The 19,644-nt window shown below is 42.1% G+C and overlaps 1 protein-coding gene across 1 annotated transcript; it reads right to left on the bottom strand.

Annotated features, from left to right (window-relative positions):
• Positions 1–2,528: 2,528 nt before the first annotated feature.
• Positions 2,529–16,056, bottom strand: LOC142183253 (putative DBH-like monooxygenase protein 2). The gene is made up of 15 exons (XM_075258278.1): positions 15,757–16,056; positions 12,779–12,925; positions 12,448–12,603; positions 11,875–11,958; positions 10,958–11,125; positions 10,641–10,743; positions 9,415–9,581; positions 9,033–9,124; positions 8,797–8,893; positions 8,017–8,076; positions 7,573–7,706; positions 6,667–6,781; positions 5,762–5,831; positions 3,703–3,735; positions 2,529–2,725 (listed from the first exon to the last, which is right to left on the bottom strand). Exons 1-15 carry the CDS (start codon positions 16,054–16,056, stop codon positions 2,529–2,531), a joined length of 1,923 nt encoding a protein of 640 aa, XP_075114379.1.
• Positions 16,057–19,644: the final 3,588 nt, after the last annotated feature.

Here is a 19,644-nt window from a genome sequence, read left to right on the forward strand (position 1 = left end):
ACGCCAGAAAGTGACGGCCATTGACATGGACCTGGAAGAAGAAGAGGAAGATAGGGGAAGGTAAAATTGGGGGTAATGGGAATGGAATAAGAATAGTCTGGATGGTGACTTTATCCTATTAACTTCTCGTGCTCCCCAAACAGGTGATCAGTTGGGGGTCCATATCCACATTAAAGCTTTATAGTGAATAGAAAATGATACATTTTCCCAAAAATAAAGCAAAGAAACCAAAGGAGACACAATGTTTCTTCTGAAAACCTACGCTGTATTCATTCTTCGTAACTAAAATCCGGATTTCGAAAGCCTGTCCCTTCTGGAATGGCACATTGGACTTCACTACTTTTGTCCCCCAATTGTTACTTTCCCTCGTGTTGGTGAGAACAAGTCCTTCATCGAAACGTGGATTGAAATGGAAGGTGATGTCGTCATTGTCACCATTACCACACTGGAAATTCATGGAGAACCTGGAAGAATTATAATAGTAATAAAATATCCTTGCGGTATTGTCAGTGACTAGCTTGTACCTGCCGTGTTTTTTGCCTTCCCCTGGATCAACACTGTAGGGATTGTAGGGTTATAGGTTGGACTTGATGGACTGATGTCTTCATCCAACCTCATCTACTATGTAACTATGTAACTATGTGTTATATTAAAATACCACTTGGAGGAACGGCAAGTCTACGTCTTCCTTATTCTTACCACCATGTCAACACAAGACGAGAGAACATTCTATTCTTCTATTTCTTTTACTCTTACTTGGCTATCCGCTGGATTTGTAAGTTTTATATTACCAATGTAATAATATTTGGGACAAACCCGGTAGCCGAACTTAAGACAAGACCACTGATGATAACCATGGTGCCGTCCTCGAGGTCCTGGTCAAAACGGGTTCTGAATGGAACAGACTGGAATGTAAAGATCAGAATTAAGAAAGAAATTCAAGGAGAATCTAAGATTATTCAGCTTCTAATTTTACAAGGATGTAACCAATCACCAACCAGACGTCTATGGTCAATGGGCAGCCGGCAAGTGGTTAAACAAAAACTTGTTCTCTCCCAATCGGTCAGAGTATATAGCTATGGCTGACTTATATCACTTCTATAGGTGGGGACTGATTCATTTGTAAGTGATAAGTCTCAATAAAGTGAAAAAATCCCTTCTGAGAAAGCTTCTGTGTTTGGGATTTTATTGCCCAATGTTTTTATTATATGGGATATGAAGACGTCTTTTACAAGCTTAGTGTTGGTTCTTTATCAGTTATATACACTACAGATAAGGACTTGGCACATGTGAACACTGTTAATCCTGGACTGATAAAGCCAATCAATTTTAGATACTGTACTCTATATGTTATTTAATGTTCCATCGCCATTTTGTGGTGGTCTCGTGTAAGACGAGGAGTGAAGAGGAGGAGACGTGTCAGGAGCAAAAGACAGAGGTGGCGCAGGAATATGTAAAGGTAAGAGATGGAAAGCTTTTCTAAAGGATGTTCTTTAGTTTAAGAATGTTTTTTTAATGATAGAATCCCTTTAATTTGTAGCAATTGACTTTATATTTTTATAAGAAAACTAATAAAACAATCCAAACCCAGCAGAGATCGATGTGGGTGATCATTAACATCAGCGCTAGATGGCAGGGTGAAGGGTCTTGTCAACAAAGAACAGGAGCATGGAAAAGCAACAAGGACAAACATGGCAGTATAGACTCAATCCCATACATGACCCCGACAACATCAGGGGGAACTGGAAGAGAAACTGAGAGGAAACAAGTACTAAAAGAAGAAGAAGAGGAGAGGACATTACCAGTGTCCCGTCTCATGGAGGTTCGTGTCTGTATTATTTGCTTTTGTCTTTGGGTCTCTTATACAGTATGTCCTTGTTAACTCCTCCTTTCTTACCCCCTTTGTAACCTCTTTGTTTTATATGTCAGATACAATGTTTGGGTGTTGAGACAGCTCGTAATGAAAGTCAATGAATGGGAGGCAGATTCTGCATCAAATTCCCACATGTGATCATTCCCTAAAGGCGGCTAAATAGGAAAATAATTGGTTAAGGCAATTTTGTAACATGTGCTCACCTAGATTATTGCTAAATGCAGATATGCGGCCACTATGCATTGCCTTACAACTTCCTTGGCACACCATACCTGAGCACAACTCTAAAGCCAACACAGTAACATGCAATGGTCCAGCCAAACCCAAGCCCGTGTCTTCAGGTTCTAGTAACAGTTCACTAGGCAGAAACATCAAACACTTCAACGTAACTCAATGGACCTGTATTAGATAATATCTCCCAGTATCAGTAGTCGGCACACACCTACACACCCAACGATATGGTAAGTTTCTTACTGGGGCATTATGGAGTTGAGTCAGGGCACTGTCCGTCCATACAGTCTCGTAGAGCATTGGTAGGAACAACACAAAATGTAGAGCTCTCATCTTCTCCCGATGGAAAGCTCCTGGCTGAAGGTTCATGGAAAGTAAATTCTACTATTGATCTATCTCGCTGGGGCTCCAGCATTATGTACCGTCAGCTTGGGTTGAGTTGTGGGCGGATTAGTGAGATATCATTATTACCCACAAACCCCGCAAAACAAATCAGAAGGCACCACTTAGAGTTAGAAGGTGTCACCAGCAGAGAGGGGGTGGAACCTTTTTGAAGTGGTGGTGGGCATGAATCCAGGTAGACTTGTCCTTTGGCTTGTTGACTGTAGATGTAGTCACCTGCTGCAAGGACATTATGAGAATCTGATCACCATCCAACCACCAGTACGTAGACAATGGTGTAGATGCACAAAGTCCAGGCAGTGAAGTGAAGATGTAATGGCACAACATCACCAAAGGTCCATGTGCTCAAGACAACTGAGAATCATGAAGATAACACAGACCAGGTTTAGGAGCTCGTCCTAAGATTGTATCAAAAGGGAACAATTTCAAAGGTTTCCAGGTTTTAGGGTTTGCGCTCCATAGACATTAGTGCCAGGCTTACCCTAGGGTCACACTAGTATTCTCTTATCTCCATCCCAGATTCCGATTAAATCGGCGTAAAAGTGGCACAAAACATCCACCCAACCTTCATGGAGTTCGCGGTTATGTGAGACTATATAGAGGGGAGACATGTTACCGTATTTGTATACTTTTTACTTTTTCTTTGGGTTCCATCTTGGAATTCTTTTCAGAATTTTTGGTTTTTTAATTCTGCTTTTATTATATTTGAGTTTTTCAAATGAAAAAAAAAACAAAAAGTTGTACAAACACAGACAGATGTGGGCAATCATTAACATCAGCGGTGAATGGAGGGGTGAAGGGTCATGTCAACAGAACGGTAGGAATAATGAGCCAAAGGATAGAGTCACATCAACATGTAACAGTAACATCTGATATAGTATCAATTTACTGAAGATGTTCTGTATTTATTAAAGGAAGGGCGATGGATTCCCAAAACTGGACACCAAAGAGTCAAGACATGGAGGACTTCAGTTCTCTGCAATGTAAGACTGACCCACCGAAGTATCAGAGGTGGGACCAGGCTCTGATACAGCAGTGGTCAAGCAGAAGACACGCAAATTGAAGATTTCCATCATCTATTTCCTAGGGGTGGCTGGCTATCTAGTGAGCTCAATGAACCTCAGTCCAATGCTTGTGTTACACCAAGTAGAAGATCAACAATGGATCAAAGGTGGACTCATCTCAACAGAGCTTACCTGTATCATAGGCACAGTGTAGAGATGGTGGATCTGAATAAAGTATAATAAATATTTAAGAAATTATATCCATCCCAAAATGGTACCAACAAAAATCAGAAATCATCCTACAAAAAAAAACAAAAAAAAACCCTCTTGTATGACTAAGTGAAAATGAAAAATGTAAGGGTTTGGCCTGTTTAAGGGTGGTCCATACTCAGTTTGTTATGGCTGCACACCAGGATGGGCTGCTCATCATTCTCTTAAATGGTCACTAACTTTTCAGTCATTTTAATTTCATTTACTGGAGTATGTGGTCCCGGACCAATATGTAATGCCCCTGATTGAAATGTAGTTGTTTTCTGCCTGAAAATCCTCTCTAAAGTTCCTGCCAATACGTGTTCCCCTTCTTGCCAATTTGCTGTTCGCTCCCTGTTACTAGGGAAGTTCCATCCTTAGAAACCTGCAGGCTCAATATGGGAAAGTTGGTGCTTTCAATATGGGAAAGCACTGAGTGGAATGTGAGGGGGAGGTCTCTCTTTTTACAGTGAGTTTAGGGGCGAGTACAGGTTTCCCTTTGCAGTGAATGAAGGGGGAAGTAGCAGAACTATATACAGATCTGATGCTCTGTATTCCCTGCCTGTACACAATACTAAGAGGAAACTTCATAGAGATGTCTCTTTTTTCTGTCAGGGATCTATTTAGCTGCATCATAACTTGGATTTGATGTCCAGAGTCCCTGGATCTTCTACAATATGTTCAATTGGGCTTTTCTTGGTTTTTTTTTTGGCAGAAATACATGTCAAGAAACCAATAGTAGTAATAATTGATAGGGGGGCAAACTGCTTCATATTTTAAACTCTGGTGTTCCAGTGTACACATGTCTTAATTAGGATGAAACATGCAAGGAGAGCGCAGTGGCTCGGTGGTCAGCAGTTTGCGGCACTGGGGTCTTATATTCTGAGTGAGGAGCTCGGAAGAGGTATCTGTTGGCCGAGCGATCATTTGGCTATAGGTGCATGTCCAGCTTTAGTGATTAACATTAGTGGCTGTAGTCAAGGGTGGACAGTCCACAGCTCAAGGTGAAACCTTTGTCCGATACACCACTCTTCCCTGACTATAGGGGGCAGCATTTGGACATGTTATCCTGCCTTTTTCTTATTTTCCGTATGCCATTTCGCTTTTCGGGTATACTCAGGATGAAGCAGATACATTCTATGATATGACGACTCTTAATAAAGCCAAGCAAAGCAGATGTTCCATATGGAAATTTATTGAACCTTTCTATATAGGATTGTGTTGGCCTCAATTCAGACAGTAAGACGTTCCATTCAGTCACATACATTTTGCTCAAGACCTTGAATTATATTTCTAGAGTAAGATTTCCAGTATTCAGAGATATAGATGTGTCTTCCATACATACATGGAGCCATCTGTCTTACAAGATAGAACATTGAGAACATCATAGTTATGGCATCTCTTGAGTAGGGTTGAGCGATTGGGTAAGATTGGATTCCGATCGGCGATCGAGTAAATTTCACGATCGGGATCGGCTGATCCTGAAATCTCAAGATCGGCTCAACCCTACTCTTGAGTTATTAGTATTGTCTATACATCGATCAGACACTGTTGTCTTTGCTCTACATCATAAAACAGTGATCTGCCTCCTGTGACCCTCCAGCAATTGCAAAACTCCAACTCCCAGCATGGTCTTGTTGCTGGAGAGCCATAGGTTGGAGGCCACTGTCATCAAAGATATCTAGAAGCATCTAGAAGTCCATGCAAAGTCCCATAACTGTATGGTATGAAGTTCTTCTCCATACACGTCACATCTTCTAAGATCTCCTTATCCCAGATGTATACACAAGAAATCATATGTAAATTCTTTAAGGAGCTGTATGTAGTTTGTAGATGGCTGGACTCCTATTAGAAGGTTCACAAGTTTTACTCCAAGGAATCGTCCTCACAGTGGTAAGGGGGCGGTAGAGAGATGGGTGGTAATGGGCTCGTCTCATTAATTCTGGTCCCCTAAATAGCAAGAAAACACACAAAATATTCAATTTTAGCCAGCTTTACTCACAAGCTCCTTTCTCGAGAGTGTTTGGATACGCTATAATAGATGTTGACCTCGTCTGGAGGAGAGTCTCAGACTAAAAGTGACCATACACATTGGTGAATCTCCAAAAAACCCATCAATTACAGCTGGGTTGGCCGACCAAAAGATGTAGGAAGGCATCCTGGGGTGTTAGAGGAAAGAGGATCAGGCACATTGCCCCATCCTTTTGTCCTCAATGGAGATAAGCTGCTGTCCAAGGTGTCTGGAGAGGATAAAGATGTCTGACAAACACAGGGTAAGTCAAGTCCAATGTGTATATGTATGGGGTGGTGGAAGGAATTACTGATGGTCAAACAGGTTGTTGGAGATGTTTTCCCACCTTAACATTTCTCACATTGACTCTGAATTGAATGGAAGTATTAGAAGAAAGGAGGATTGTAAAGATTCCACCAGGACATTGTATCCCAAAGTGAAGGTTCCACCACTTTTGTTACTCAAGGACAGGCACTTCATGTCCTCTGGGAGGCCCAAAGTACCCTGAATGATGTCAGGTGATGTCTGTAGTCCAAATAGCATTATCTGGGTCCACATAGGAGCAATAAGTATGAGAAGCATATGTGTTTAGTTTGATCTCCCCAGCTTAGCACCGAACCAATATTGAGTTGACTTGGTCTCAGCCAAGCTATGTTTTTCTGGGTAGTATTAATAGGTTAATACTATTAACCTATATAACTAATAGGTTATATTAACCTGGGTAGGTTAATATAGTGAAAGAATAGGGCAGTGATACATCAGGTGATAGATGGGGCAATAATTCATGGGAGGTATGATATACCATATAGGAGGAACTATAAGCCAGACAAAGGGTGAAGATAACAGGATACATACAAGATTAGCATATGCTCACCAGATAGACAAACTGTACTAACCTCTCGGTTCTGAACTACTACAAGGTGATTTGCTGACATGACGGCTTTCTGAGCCTTTACTCTGGTTTCATCATCCCATTCTACAGCATCAAGGTTCAAGACTGCTTCCATTATACTGGAAGACACAAGAGAGGGTTGTGGGAGGAAGAGAAGATACAATAACTGTAACCTAAGGATCTGTAACCTAACTGTGACCTAATCCTCAAACGGCTCCATAGGGGGTTACTTGTACTCATGACATGATTAGTGTCTGTGTAACCACCACCAGGGGTACCAGGAAGAGCTGGGTATGGTCCAGTATGGCTGGATTTGGGGGAAGCTATAGACTAGTGCTATTAGCCTGAGAAAACCATGTTTTTTTCAGAAACTGATAAGGACAGGCTGCTGTTGCTCTGGCCCGTCACCAAAAATAGGGGACTTTATGTAATTTTATTTTTTTTGCCACACATACACATTCATTTTTATAACTTGCCAGATACAATAAAGCAGCATCCCTCAGTTAGCGGGGTAGGAAGACCCAGGGTTTCTAGACTTTCCCAGAAGACTCAGAATAACAGCTGATCAGTGAGGGTGCCCAATATCCTAACCCTTAAATAAAAACCTCACTAGGGAAGTTACCTCCGTCCCACTTTACAAGCCCCTCTATTCCATGTGTAGACACTTGTACTATAAATCATGACTGAGGTCACCCATGACATCACCTACTATAACGGAGTCTCATTTGTGTATCCCTTTATGGCCATGAATCTTCTACTGGCCACCTACACCAATAATTTGGAGGTGGTACCATCAACACGGCAGCGGGTTTTGTGATGTACAATGACCTACTTGGGACTATAAAGTTATTAAGTGGCCCCTGAATCTGCGTATCTAATAATTGTATATATGCAATAAGGTGAAGCTTACCTGTCTGCCCTTTCTACTCCCAAGGCATCGGTGACGTGATAAATATCCATGAAACTCCAGCAGGCGGCAATTGGGAGAACAGGATAATAGAACAGAAATCCAACACACATTTCATTCATAGAGCTAGGACCCCCCTGTAGAGACATTTTGATTACGAACAATGCCCCCTAGTGGTCAGTTTATTATGAAGAATTATCTAGCAACATATTATATTATCTACTCTAGAAGTGGTGTATATGGGTGATCGATTCTTCGATGGATTGATGGGGGTCTATCCTTCGTCATCTCAGTCAATCTTGCTCATGGTTTACATAGACACAGTGGCTATGACATCAGTCATTGCAATCTGATTGTCCGGATTCAGAAGGAAGAACCCCCACTGATCAAACACTGATGGCACCAAAAAAAGTAACCGCAATTTAAAAAAAATTTACAAAAACTTACAAAGGTGACACCTTCTCTGTCCAATGTTTCGGCGGTGCATTCAACTAAAATCTGATCTCCCTGAGAAAATAAATACAATAATAATGTGTAGAGATGAATACATTTCCCATCATTTCCTATCCATTTCCTGGGCAGGTAAGGGAGTTGAAATAACTAGGGTTGAGGCGATCTTTGGATTTCAGGATCGATTTTAAAATCTGATTTCCGATCATTTTCCAGCCGATCCCGATAGTGAAATTTGCTCGATTGTCGATCGCAATCCAATTTTCTCCAATCCCAATCACTCAACCCTAGTCAATGCTTCTCTATAGGATAAGTCACTTTTAGGGTTGAGCCAATATTGAGATAACCTCCGACCTTGATCCCGCTGGAAAAGATCGGGATCGGAATTCCAATCACGATCATGAAATTTGCTCGATCACTGATCAGAATCCGATCTTTTCCGATCCTGATCGCTCAACTGTCTGTCTATCTATCTATCTATCTATCTATCTATCTATCTATCTATCTCCTATCTATCTATCTATCTATCTATCTATCTATCTCCTATCTATCTCTCTCCTATCTATCTATCTATCTATCTATCTATCTATCTATCGCTCTATCTATCTATCTATCTATCTATCTATCTATCTCCTATCTATCTATCTATCTATCTATCTATCTATCTATCTATCTATCTATCTATCTCCTATCTATCTCTCTCCTATCTATCTATCTATCTATCTATCTATCTATCTATCTATCTATCACAATGAACAGATACATATATACACTTACAGCTTTTATTGTAACTTTTCTTGGCAAATTTCTGACTTGCTGGAAATTGAAATCATATTTCTTGTCTTCCCCGAGGCTTCCTATTAACGTTCCATTTCTATGGAGAGAGAAGATCATTCCAGATAAAACTAGACTTTTACTAGACGACGAGATGTGGAAATTATTTGACATCTCACATTTCCCGGTCTACATAGAACACAAGTACATGTAAGGGGTTGGATTTTAGACGTATTTACCTGAAATGCATTATCCGCACGCCCCGAGCCGTCAGATGTCCGTGTAATAGAAAGGTGGTGACGGTAAGGTCAGGAATGGGCGCACCTAATATCTAAAGAAGAACAGGAGTCATCTTAAAGGGAGTATGAAATCCTTCTTAAGCCTGGTCTATGTTTCACTGTAGGACTACCCAGCGCCATGACTAGGCGAAGACTAAGGGCTTATCCACATGACATCCATTGAACGTTTTTTTAACACATTTAAGGCTTTAGGAACATGTAGAGGTCAGTGGCTGAATATCTCAAAATCTTGTCATTGGACCTATCGAGGAGCAAACCTTTCTGGATAGGACAATGACATCCATAGTCTACCATTCTGCTCTCGAAGGCCTCGGTCACTTACATCATCCATTAGATGGGTGTTACAAAGTCCATAATTTCTAAATTCTTGCGTTCTGGGAGGAATAAACTGTATGGGAAATGTAAAAATTCCAGCCATCAAGACACCACAGTCATTAGGGCGGATCTCCGGGGTGTAAAAAATCCTTATACCAGAACTGTCCTTCAATCCTGAAAAAATATATATATATTATAAAACACAAAAAATGTATCCGTTCAATCATTTTCTAGCTGATCGCGAATGTGAAATTTGCTCGATCGCTAGGGTTGAACCGATCTTGACTTTTCAGGATCGATTTTGAAATCCGATTTCTGATCATTTTTCATTTGAACCCGTTCTCAATCCCAATTCCGATCCCAATGCAAGTCAATGGGATTTTTTTACTCATCGGAGATCGGATTTTAAAAACAATCCTATTCACTATACAGCATGGAATCTAACAATTGAACGCTTTAATTGTTAGAATCCATGCTGTGTAGTCATTTTTTTCTATTCACTAAGTAGCCAGAGGAATTTTTTATTAATCCTCTGGCTACTTAGTCCCCCCTGGTGTCCACTTACCTGCAGAGATGGCTGCTCCGCTGCCCGGTGTTCTCGTTCTTCTTCACCTCACTGCCCCCGCCTCCTAGGTTAGGAGAGTGTGGGCGGGTACTGGGAGGGGAGACGTCACACTCTCCTAAGCCACAAATCCCGCCTTCTTCCTAGCTCTTTAACACTAACCTGGGAGGCGGGAGCAGCGAGGCAAAGAAGAATGAGAACACCGGGCACCGGACCAGCCATCTCTGCAGGTAAGTAGCTACTAGAGATGTTAGCTAGTCTCCCATTAGAATGAATGGACGCAGCAGGTGCGCAAGGGGTTAAGGCTGTGTGCCGGCTGCTTCCATTCATTCCTATGGAACCGCAGCAGAGCCTTCACACTGAGTATATGCTCCGCTCAGAATGAGCGTATACTCAGTGTGAAGGCTAACATTGTTAGCTTTTCCCACAATGCTTGGCCAGTAATCACCAATCTCGATCCCACCTAAAAAGATTGTGGTCGGAATTCCGATCGCGATCATGAAATTTTCTCGATTGCCGATCGGAATCCGATCTTTTCCGATCCCGATCGCTCAACCCTAATTCTGTCAACTGTCATGATTTTTCGATTTGCCCATGATTGGTGGGAGAAGACTGGACATCCTGTTGGGGTCACAAATAGACTCAAAAAATATTAGATTTGATGTTATCACCTTCTTTATATTCGAAGTTACTGTAATGGATCTCGAGTCGGATATACATTGGATCTCCCTCTGTCCCAATAGAAAACCCGGCGTCTGCTGGATAGTCAAATTGCTGCAAAAATATAGAGAATGGGGAAAAATTTGGCTATTTTGGCTCATAAGGAGGCATCAGAACCCTTAGTGTGGAATAGTAAGTCCTCGGTGTGCTGCCATACAGGTAAGTTACAGATGTGCCCACCTTTACCATAGCTTGTATTTGGTTCAGTTATTTCGGTGTCTGGTGATCTCTCCAGTGGATTATCCGGCCCATTCCAAAATGTACTCACCTCTCCACCTACAGCCCAACCAAATGTAGCAGACATGCACTGGGAAAACCTCGGGTCACCGCCATAGCAATCTCCAACTTCTGTTACAATCTCCGTGTTGTTGGGACAAACATATATCAGGATGTGGTGCACGATCCCGATAGTATCTGGGTCTTGGATTGCGTCATACTGAAAAGGAGATATGATAGGAGGTAGTAGAAACCAATGGAATCTAGAAATAGTGATAATACTGAAGGTAACCTATCATCTCTACATACTTTGGACATGCTATAGTAACATGTCAGAGGTCTGGAATGGTGGAGCTTGGTTGTCCATAACATGATGGTTGTCTCACATTCCAAGCTGTAGTGGATGGTGAGATATGGAGCTTGAAAGTCAAGAATTCTAAACATTGTTACCCTTTTGCTCTTCTGTGTAGGTTCAGGTTGTCCTACAATATGAGTTTTCTCCTCTGGGGGAACTGCAAGGGAAATCAGTCTGGAGAGAAACCAATTGGTTTTGACTTTTGATGGGTCCCACCTGGAAGGGGCTGTGTGCCAAGCTTGAGGATGGTGGCTTGTCTAAATTTCTTTGTTGGGGCTTAACAGGAATCGTGGAAGGTAGATTTCTTAAAGAAGGTTCTCAGGGGCAGGAAAGGGTGTGTGTGACCCTTCTGTTCATTACCAAAAAGTTATGATGCAGGGCACTACATCTTGAGGATGATAGTTGAACAGGAGTCCTGATCCTGAACATGTCCTGAGTCCTGAACATGTGAACAGGACTGTAAGTAACCAATACATGTCAACAACAGCAACACCTAGAACACATTGTAACAAGCGACCATCTTATAAGGATCCGTAGAAGCCAATATGGCCTGCAGCTGTTCCTTTGAAGGAGAACCTTCGACTATTTCTTACAAGCACATGATAAGGACTTACCGTTATAATATGATGTTTCTTGGACACGCTGGGCATTGGACGGAACGTGCAAGCATAAGTCGTATCTTGGTCTGGAACAAGAAACTAGAAGGGAGAGGGAAAGAATATCAACATATAGTGCTCGAAATATCGTATACGCTGCGGAATAGAAAAAAACACTTCAGCAGAGCGAGTCACCTAGGCCAGTTTTGGGGACAGAATTCTGGAACATATTAATAAAAACAACTCAACAACTCAAGACGAGCATCTATCCTCAGCTCTCGGGGGCCACTGACATCACAGAAGAGGCCAGAAGATGAAGAATACATGGGGCGGTGGAACCCCGGTAAAGTAAGCATGAGTTGTATGTAATTTTTCGGCATCTCTCATGGCTCGTACTGATGCAAAACTCGCTGGCGAACCCTGCGAAGGTTCAAGACATGTTCTCACAAGGTTATCGGTCACTATGAGTAAATCTCAGTGTGTGTCAGCGGGATGGTAGACAGTGAGACAATGACAATCTCTGAATACTACTGCAGGACAGGTTGGCACTATAAAAACCTAGGGACATAGTTTCTGGTTTCGGGGCCTTACATCATCCAGTTTGAAATCATAGATAAGCGTTTCGTCAGGATAAACCACATCAGCCAGAATTTCCAGGAAAAAGATGGATTTTCGGAAGGTGTTGTCATCTGTTAACTCCAATGATTCTTTGTCCCCAATGACGACCATCACTCTCACTGTGTCATTCTAGAGAGAAGACAAACAGATTGTCCAAATTCATCAACAATATATATACACAGTGACTGTACCAGCAGAATAGTGAGCGCAGCTCTGGAGTATTATATGTATAAAGTGACACCATTGATAATTATGATGTTTTATATATCCGGTTCTACTTCCAAATGTAAAATCACACATTTACCTCAATTTCATGATCATGACGGTCACATGTAAACCACGGACGCCACACTCTCATAATGGTGTGAGTTTTATTGCGGCTCAAGTTGTGTAGTACATAGTCCTGGGACTTGTCTTTCTCTGGTGGCCAACTGCCTTCTGTGTGAGCATCCTGTGTAAGGATGAATATGATAGAAATATTAGATAGGGTTAATACAAGAAGACAGGGGACTGGTGGTCTCACAGTGTATATATATATATATATATATATATATATATATATATATATATATATACACTCACCGGCCACTTTATTAGGTACACCATGCTAGTAACGGGTTGGACCCCCTTTTGCCTTCAGAACTGCCTCAATTCTTCGTGGCATAGATTCAACAAGGTGCTGGAAGCATTCCTCAGAGATTTTGGTCCATATTGACATGATGGCATCACACAGTTGCAGTCGCAGATTTGTCGGCTGCACATCCATGATGCGAATCTCCCGTTCCACCACATCCCAAAGATGCTCCTCTATTGGATTGAGATCTGGTGACTGTGGAGGCCATTGGAGTACAGTGAACTCATTGTCATGTTCAAGAAACCAGTCTGAGATGATTCCAGCTTTATGACATGGCATTGCATTATCCTGCTGAAAGTAGCCATCAGATGTTGGGTACATTGTGGTCATAAAGGGATGGACATGGTCAGCAACAATACTCAGGTAGGCTTTGGCGTTGCAACGGTGCTCAATTGGTACCAAGGGGCCCAAAGAGTGCCAAGAAAATATTCCCCACACCATGACACCACCACCACCAGCCTGAACCGTTGATACAAGGCAGGATGGATCCATGCTTTCATGTTGTTGACGCCAAATTCTGACCCTACCATCCGAATGTCGCAGCAGAAATCGAGACTCATCAGACCAGGCAACGTTTTTCCATTCTTCAATTGTCCAATTTCGATGAGCTTGTGCAAATTGTAGCCTCAGTTTCCTGTTCTTAGCTGAAAGGAGTGGCACCCGGTGTGGTCTTCTGCTGCTGTAGCCCATCTGTAGCCTCAAAGTTCGACGTACTGTGCGTTCAGAGATGCTCTTCTGGCTACCTTGGTTGTAACGGGTGGCTATTTGAGTCACTGTTGCCTTTCTATCAGCTGGAACCAGTCTGGCCATTCTCCTCTGACCTCTGGCATCAACAACGCATTTCCGCCCCCCACAGAACTGCCGCTCACTGGATGTTTTTTCTTTTTCGGACCATTCTCTGTAAACCCTAGAGATGGTTGTGCGTGAAAATCCCAGTAGATCAGCAGTTTCTGAAATACTCAGACCAGCCCTTCTGGCACCAACAACCATGCCACGTTCAAAGGCACTCAAATCACCTTTCTTCCCCATACTGATGCTCGGTTTGAACTGCAGGAGATTGTCTTGACCATGTATACATGCCTAAATGCACTGAGTTGCCGCCATGTGATTGGCTGATTAGAAATTAAGTGTTAACGAGCAGTTGGACAGGTGTACCTAATAAAGTGGCTGGTGAGTGTATATAGAATAACTACTATAATACTACTCCTTTGTACAAGAATATAACTACTATAATACTACCTCCTATGTACAAGAATATAACTACTATAATACTACTCCTATGTACAAGAATATAACTACTATAATACTACACCTATGTACAAGAATATAACTACTATTATACTACCTCCTATGTACAAGAATATAACTACTATAATACTACTCCTATGTACAAGAACATAACCACTATAATACTACCTCCTATGTACAAGAATATAACTACTATAATACTACTCCTATGTACAAGAATATAACTACTATAATACTGCTCCTATGTACAAGAATATAACTACTATAAAACTGCTCCTATGTACAAGAATATAACTACTATAATACTACTCCTATGTACAAGAATATAACTACTATAATACTACTCCTATGTACAAGAATATAACCACTATAATACTACCTCCTATGTACAAGAATATAACTACTATAATACTACTCCTATGTACAAGAATATAACCACTATAATACTACCTCCTATGTACAAGAATATAACTACTATAATACTGCTCCTATGTACAAGAATATAACTACTATAATACTACTCCTATGTACAAGAATATAACTACTATAATACTGCTCCTATGTACAAGAATATAACTACTATAATACTACTCCTATGTACAAGAATATAACTACTATAATACTACTCCTATGTACAAGAATATAACTACTATAATACTGCTCCTATGTACAAGAATATAACTACTATAATACTACCCCCTATGTACAAGAATATAACTACTATAATACTACTCCTATGTACAAGAATATAACTATTATAATACTACTCCTATGTACAAGAATATAACTACTATAATACTACCTCCTATGTACAAGAATATAACTACTATAATACTACTCCTATGTACAAGAATATAACTACTATAATACTACTATGTACAAGAATATAACTACTATAATACTACTCCTATGTACAAGAATATAACTACTATATTACTACTCCTATGTACAAGAATATAACTACTATAATACTGCTCCTATGTACAAGAATATAACTACTATAATACTACTCCTATGTACAAGAATATAACTACTATAATACTACTCCTATGTACAAGAATATAACTACTATAATACTACTCCTATGTACAAGAATACAACTACTATAATACTACTCCTATGTACAAGAATATAACTACTATAATACTACTATGTACAAGAATATAACTACTATAATACTACTCCTATGTACAAGAATATAACTACTATAATACTACTCCTATGTACAAGAATATAACTACTATAATACTACTCCTATGTACAAGAATATAACTACTATAATACTACTCCTATGTACAAGAATATAACTACTATAATACTGCCCCCTATACATGGATATGAGACACAATAATAAGTTACAGAATATTTAGTACATTGTTGTTTCTTGTTCTTAGACTTACATAAAAATACGTCTCGCCGTGCTCGTTCCATCCCGCCACCACAAAGTCCGTCTTATTCAAAGATTTGTCTGGAGCTAAGCCCAGAAATATTGAGGAGGACAAGGGTGTTTGTATCTCCAGAGCGATCTCCTGGACTTCTCGGTCATATCCCCATAGTAAGAATACAGAGTCATCTCGTTCTGGATGTGTCATCCACCTGGAATGGGATACATCTAGAGGTCCCCGCGAGCCTAGAACATGAAGAACCCCGGCCAGGAGCAGACAGATGTTCCTCCACATGGAAGCTTCTCTATTCTCCATGGTGAGAAGCTCTGGGTGGGTCGGTGCAGGACATGGTGGCGATTCTTTGCTGGGTCCATTCATTAATAAAGGTCGGTGACGTTTTGTAGGATTTCTCCAGGGGTTTATATTTCGTGTTCTTTCCTGTGTTTGGGTCATTGAATTCCGGTGTTATCTTATCATGGTCTGCTAGAATATTATATTCCGGGGTGTGATACTAATAATCTGCTCTGGATAACAGTTACATAAGAATTAAAACTTCTCAGATGACATTTGAGACATCGGTGATACTATGTAAGATAATAAGTGGGGGCTCAGGAGACATAAGGTACTTTGGTCGCTTATGGGGGCCTGAAGGACTTGGAGGAACATGATCCATTTTGTGGTGGGGCAATTTCCATCCACCAACATCTGTCCTGGTACAAAGAACATTTGGAAACTTGCTATTGGCCCTCCCTATAGTAGCTAAACCTGTTGTGAATAGTACATGGCAACATTTTAGCTTTCCCCCCTCCTGCCTCCTTATCCAGATCCAATGTAGAAGACGTCTTTATATAATAAGTAATTGAATTCTTTCTGGCAATGTTCACATTACACAACAAGATCGGTTTTATATTTCCATAGATAAGGAAATGGGTTTGGGGTTTATGATAAGGAAATAATCTCAGAATATGACTAGGACAAACAAATATACCAAAGTACGGACCTGTCCACACTCAAGTGACCTCCAACTTGGTTAAAGATACTGTTTTGTCTGGAAACCAATTCTACACAATATCACAAGAGGTAACAAAAGCCTCAAAAAGTTGCAACATGGAGACAGATGAGACAGTTAGTGGATCGCTTTGTTACATTGTTGCATTTAGAGCAGCTTATCCCCTTCCCACTGTACGCCATACTACCGTAGTCTATGTTGGATTGAGCATATGTTTAACACAGAGCCCCGTCGTCACATGATGCTACTGTGTAGCAGGCTGTATTAAAAAGAACAACTCCCTCCTAACCTTCTAGATGCCGCCATGATCAATAGTGATCACAGTATCTGGTTGGCTAGGATAGGAAGCACCCCTATCCCCTGTTATTCCCCAGAGTGAGATTACAAGGTGCCATGACAGCCTGGGGGGTCCATCGATGGTCTCCTGGCTGCCTTTCCCTGTTACAGATGGGGAGCCCATGTAAAATGTATTGCAATACAGAAGTATTGCACTATATTGTACACTGGGAAAAAAAATCGAAAAAAGTCAAACTACCCTGCGTCCTTAAAGGGGTTAAAGGGGCTATCCAGCAGAAAATTTGGGCATGACCAAAATCCTTTGGGATTCGCCACCCTTGAATTGGGGTCTCTAAGAGGCTAGAAAAAGATGAAAAGGATCGCAGAGCTCAGGAGTGGTGAGGCATGATGGTCCTGAGTCCAATCGCAAACTCTATACCAGCCAGCACCTCTTGTAGTGGGGGGCCCCTCAGTTGGCTCAGATCGAACAGGACAGCGCTCCATTGCAGGAGGACATAGATAAAGTTGAATATAACTGCATGCGTTCTCTCTTCCTTCTGTGAATGTGGTGTTCCAGCCCTTGTCTCCGGGGTCTGCTCCCATCCTGGGGCTATTGAAGGCTCTTTCCTACACAGTAAGGTGACTGTACAAGTGTTCTTGACCTGCTGATGTCCTGCTTTGATGTTTTTCTACTGCTGTGTTTCCTGATGATCTGATTATTTCCTTGTTAGATGACTCTGATCCAGCCCTGACCTCGGCCTGTTTCCTGATCACATCTCTGTCTGAACCTTAACTATCTCATGTCCTTCCAAGGCATCTTCTCCCTCTCTGTCTTTGTTTGAGCCATACTTGCATACCTGACTCTGAACCAGTGCCACCTGTCCTGACCTCTCTGTGTGTACAGCGCACATCAATATGAACCTGTGCCACGAGCCGTGACCTCTGCATGTACATAGTGTCTGTCACTCTGAACCTGTGCCACCTGCCCTGACCTCTGTGTGTGTACAGCGTACATCATTATGAACCTGTGCCACGTGCCGTGACCTCTGCATGTACACAGTGTATGTCACTCTGAACCTGTGCCACCTGTCCTGACCTCTGTGTGTTTATAGTGTCCATCATGATGAATCTGTGCCACCTGCCCTGAACTCTCTGTGTTTACGGTGTCTGTCACTCTGAACCTGTGCCACCTGTCCTGACCTCTCTGTGTTTACAGTGTCTGTCTGTTACGGTTCTGTCTCTATATATAAAAAATAGTAATTTTTAACCAAGACGGAACCGCTAGACTGCAGACACTGCAGTGAGGTCCACAGGCCCCAGTGGGCGGCCGTCTGTCTGAATGCGCACCACCAGTTAACTGCACTGGCAGTGGCGTTTGTGCGGTTCTGGTGTGAACTGACTGAAACAAACTCTCACCAGTTAACTTCACTGGGAAAGTAGACCTGTGTATACCTGCGGGATGAAGCCAATTGAGGCCTAGCAATAGAGATCTGCGAACCTTCAGCAAAGAGCTAGACTCGAGCACCTGCTTCACAGGGAAGGCTGCCAGGGATTAATCGTCAGCCCTGTCAGAAACACAAAAGACTCCACAACGGCTTGGAGCCACAATACCAATGGACAGTACAATAGGCCCTACAGATTCCCCCAGGCAGAGACAAGGAAATACTAACTAGTTCCCTAGAACTGACAACCTGCCATTAATAGGAACCTGGCCCTGACCTCCTGTCTCAAGTATTGGTATCAAAGTGTGAGCACCGGGCGGGCTTCGGCTCACACTATATAAAGGCAAGTCCCCGCCCAACAGGGCGGTGGCCACGACCTCACCGATCATGCTCAGTATGAGCAACATGGCACTTAGCCTCTGATCGGCTCCAAAAGGTCCGAGCATGCTCAGTGGGCCGAATGCTGGACTTAAATTCCAGACACCTCACTGCATGAGGGTGAGGGTTGGATTGGCCCGCACGTGGCACTATGTGCTGGACAGGAAGCCTGCGGGACCCGATCCTAACACTGTCACTCTGAACCTGTTTCACCTGCCCTGAGTGTTTACAATACTCTGATCCAGCCCTGACCTCGGCCTGTTTCCTGATCACATCTCTGTCTGAACCTTAACTATCTCATGTCCTTCCAAGGCATCTTCTCCCTCTCTGTCTTTGTTTGAGCCATACTTGCATACCTGACTCTGAACCAGTGCCACCTGTCCTGACCTCTCTGTGTGTACAGCGCACATCAATATGAACCTGTGCCACGAGCCGTGACCTCTGCATGTACATAGTGTCTGTCACTCTGAACCTGTGCCACCTGCCCTGACCTCTGTGTGTGTACAGCGTACATCATTATGAACCTGTGCCACGTGCCGTGACCTCTGCATGTACACAGTGTATGTCACTCTGAACCTGTGCCACCTGTCCTGACCTCTGTGTGTTTATAGTGTCCATCATGATGAATCTGTGCCACCTGCCCTGAACTCTCTGTGTTTACGGTGTCTGTCACTCTGAACCTGTGCCACCTGTCCTGACCTCTCTCCAGATTCATCATGATGGACACTATAAACACACAGAGGTCAGGACAGGTGGCACAGGTTCAGAGTGACATACACTGTGTACATGCAGAGGTCA

The sequence above is a fragment of the Leptodactylus fuscus genome, chromosome 10 (genome assembly GCF_031893055.1).
Source record: "Leptodactylus fuscus isolate aLepFus1 chromosome 10, aLepFus1.hap2, whole genome shotgun sequence".
NCBI classification, from domain to species: domain Eukaryota; kingdom Metazoa; phylum Chordata; class Amphibia; order Anura; family Leptodactylidae; genus Leptodactylus; species Leptodactylus fuscus.

Coding starts and splice junctions, on each gene's coding strand:
- LOC142183253 (XM_075258278.1), bottom strand. CDS start 16,056: ATGGAGAATAGAGAAGCTTCCATGTGGAGGAACATCTGTCTGCTCCTG. Junction 6,782..7,572: donor GGAGTAGAAAGGGCAGACAG/GTAAGCTTCACC, acceptor TGTGTCTTCCAG/TATAATGGAAGCAGTCTTGA. Junction 5,832..6,666: donor TAGTAGTTCAGAACCGAGAG/GTTAGTACAGTT, acceptor GGTCACTTTTAG/TCTGAGACTCTCCTCCAGAC.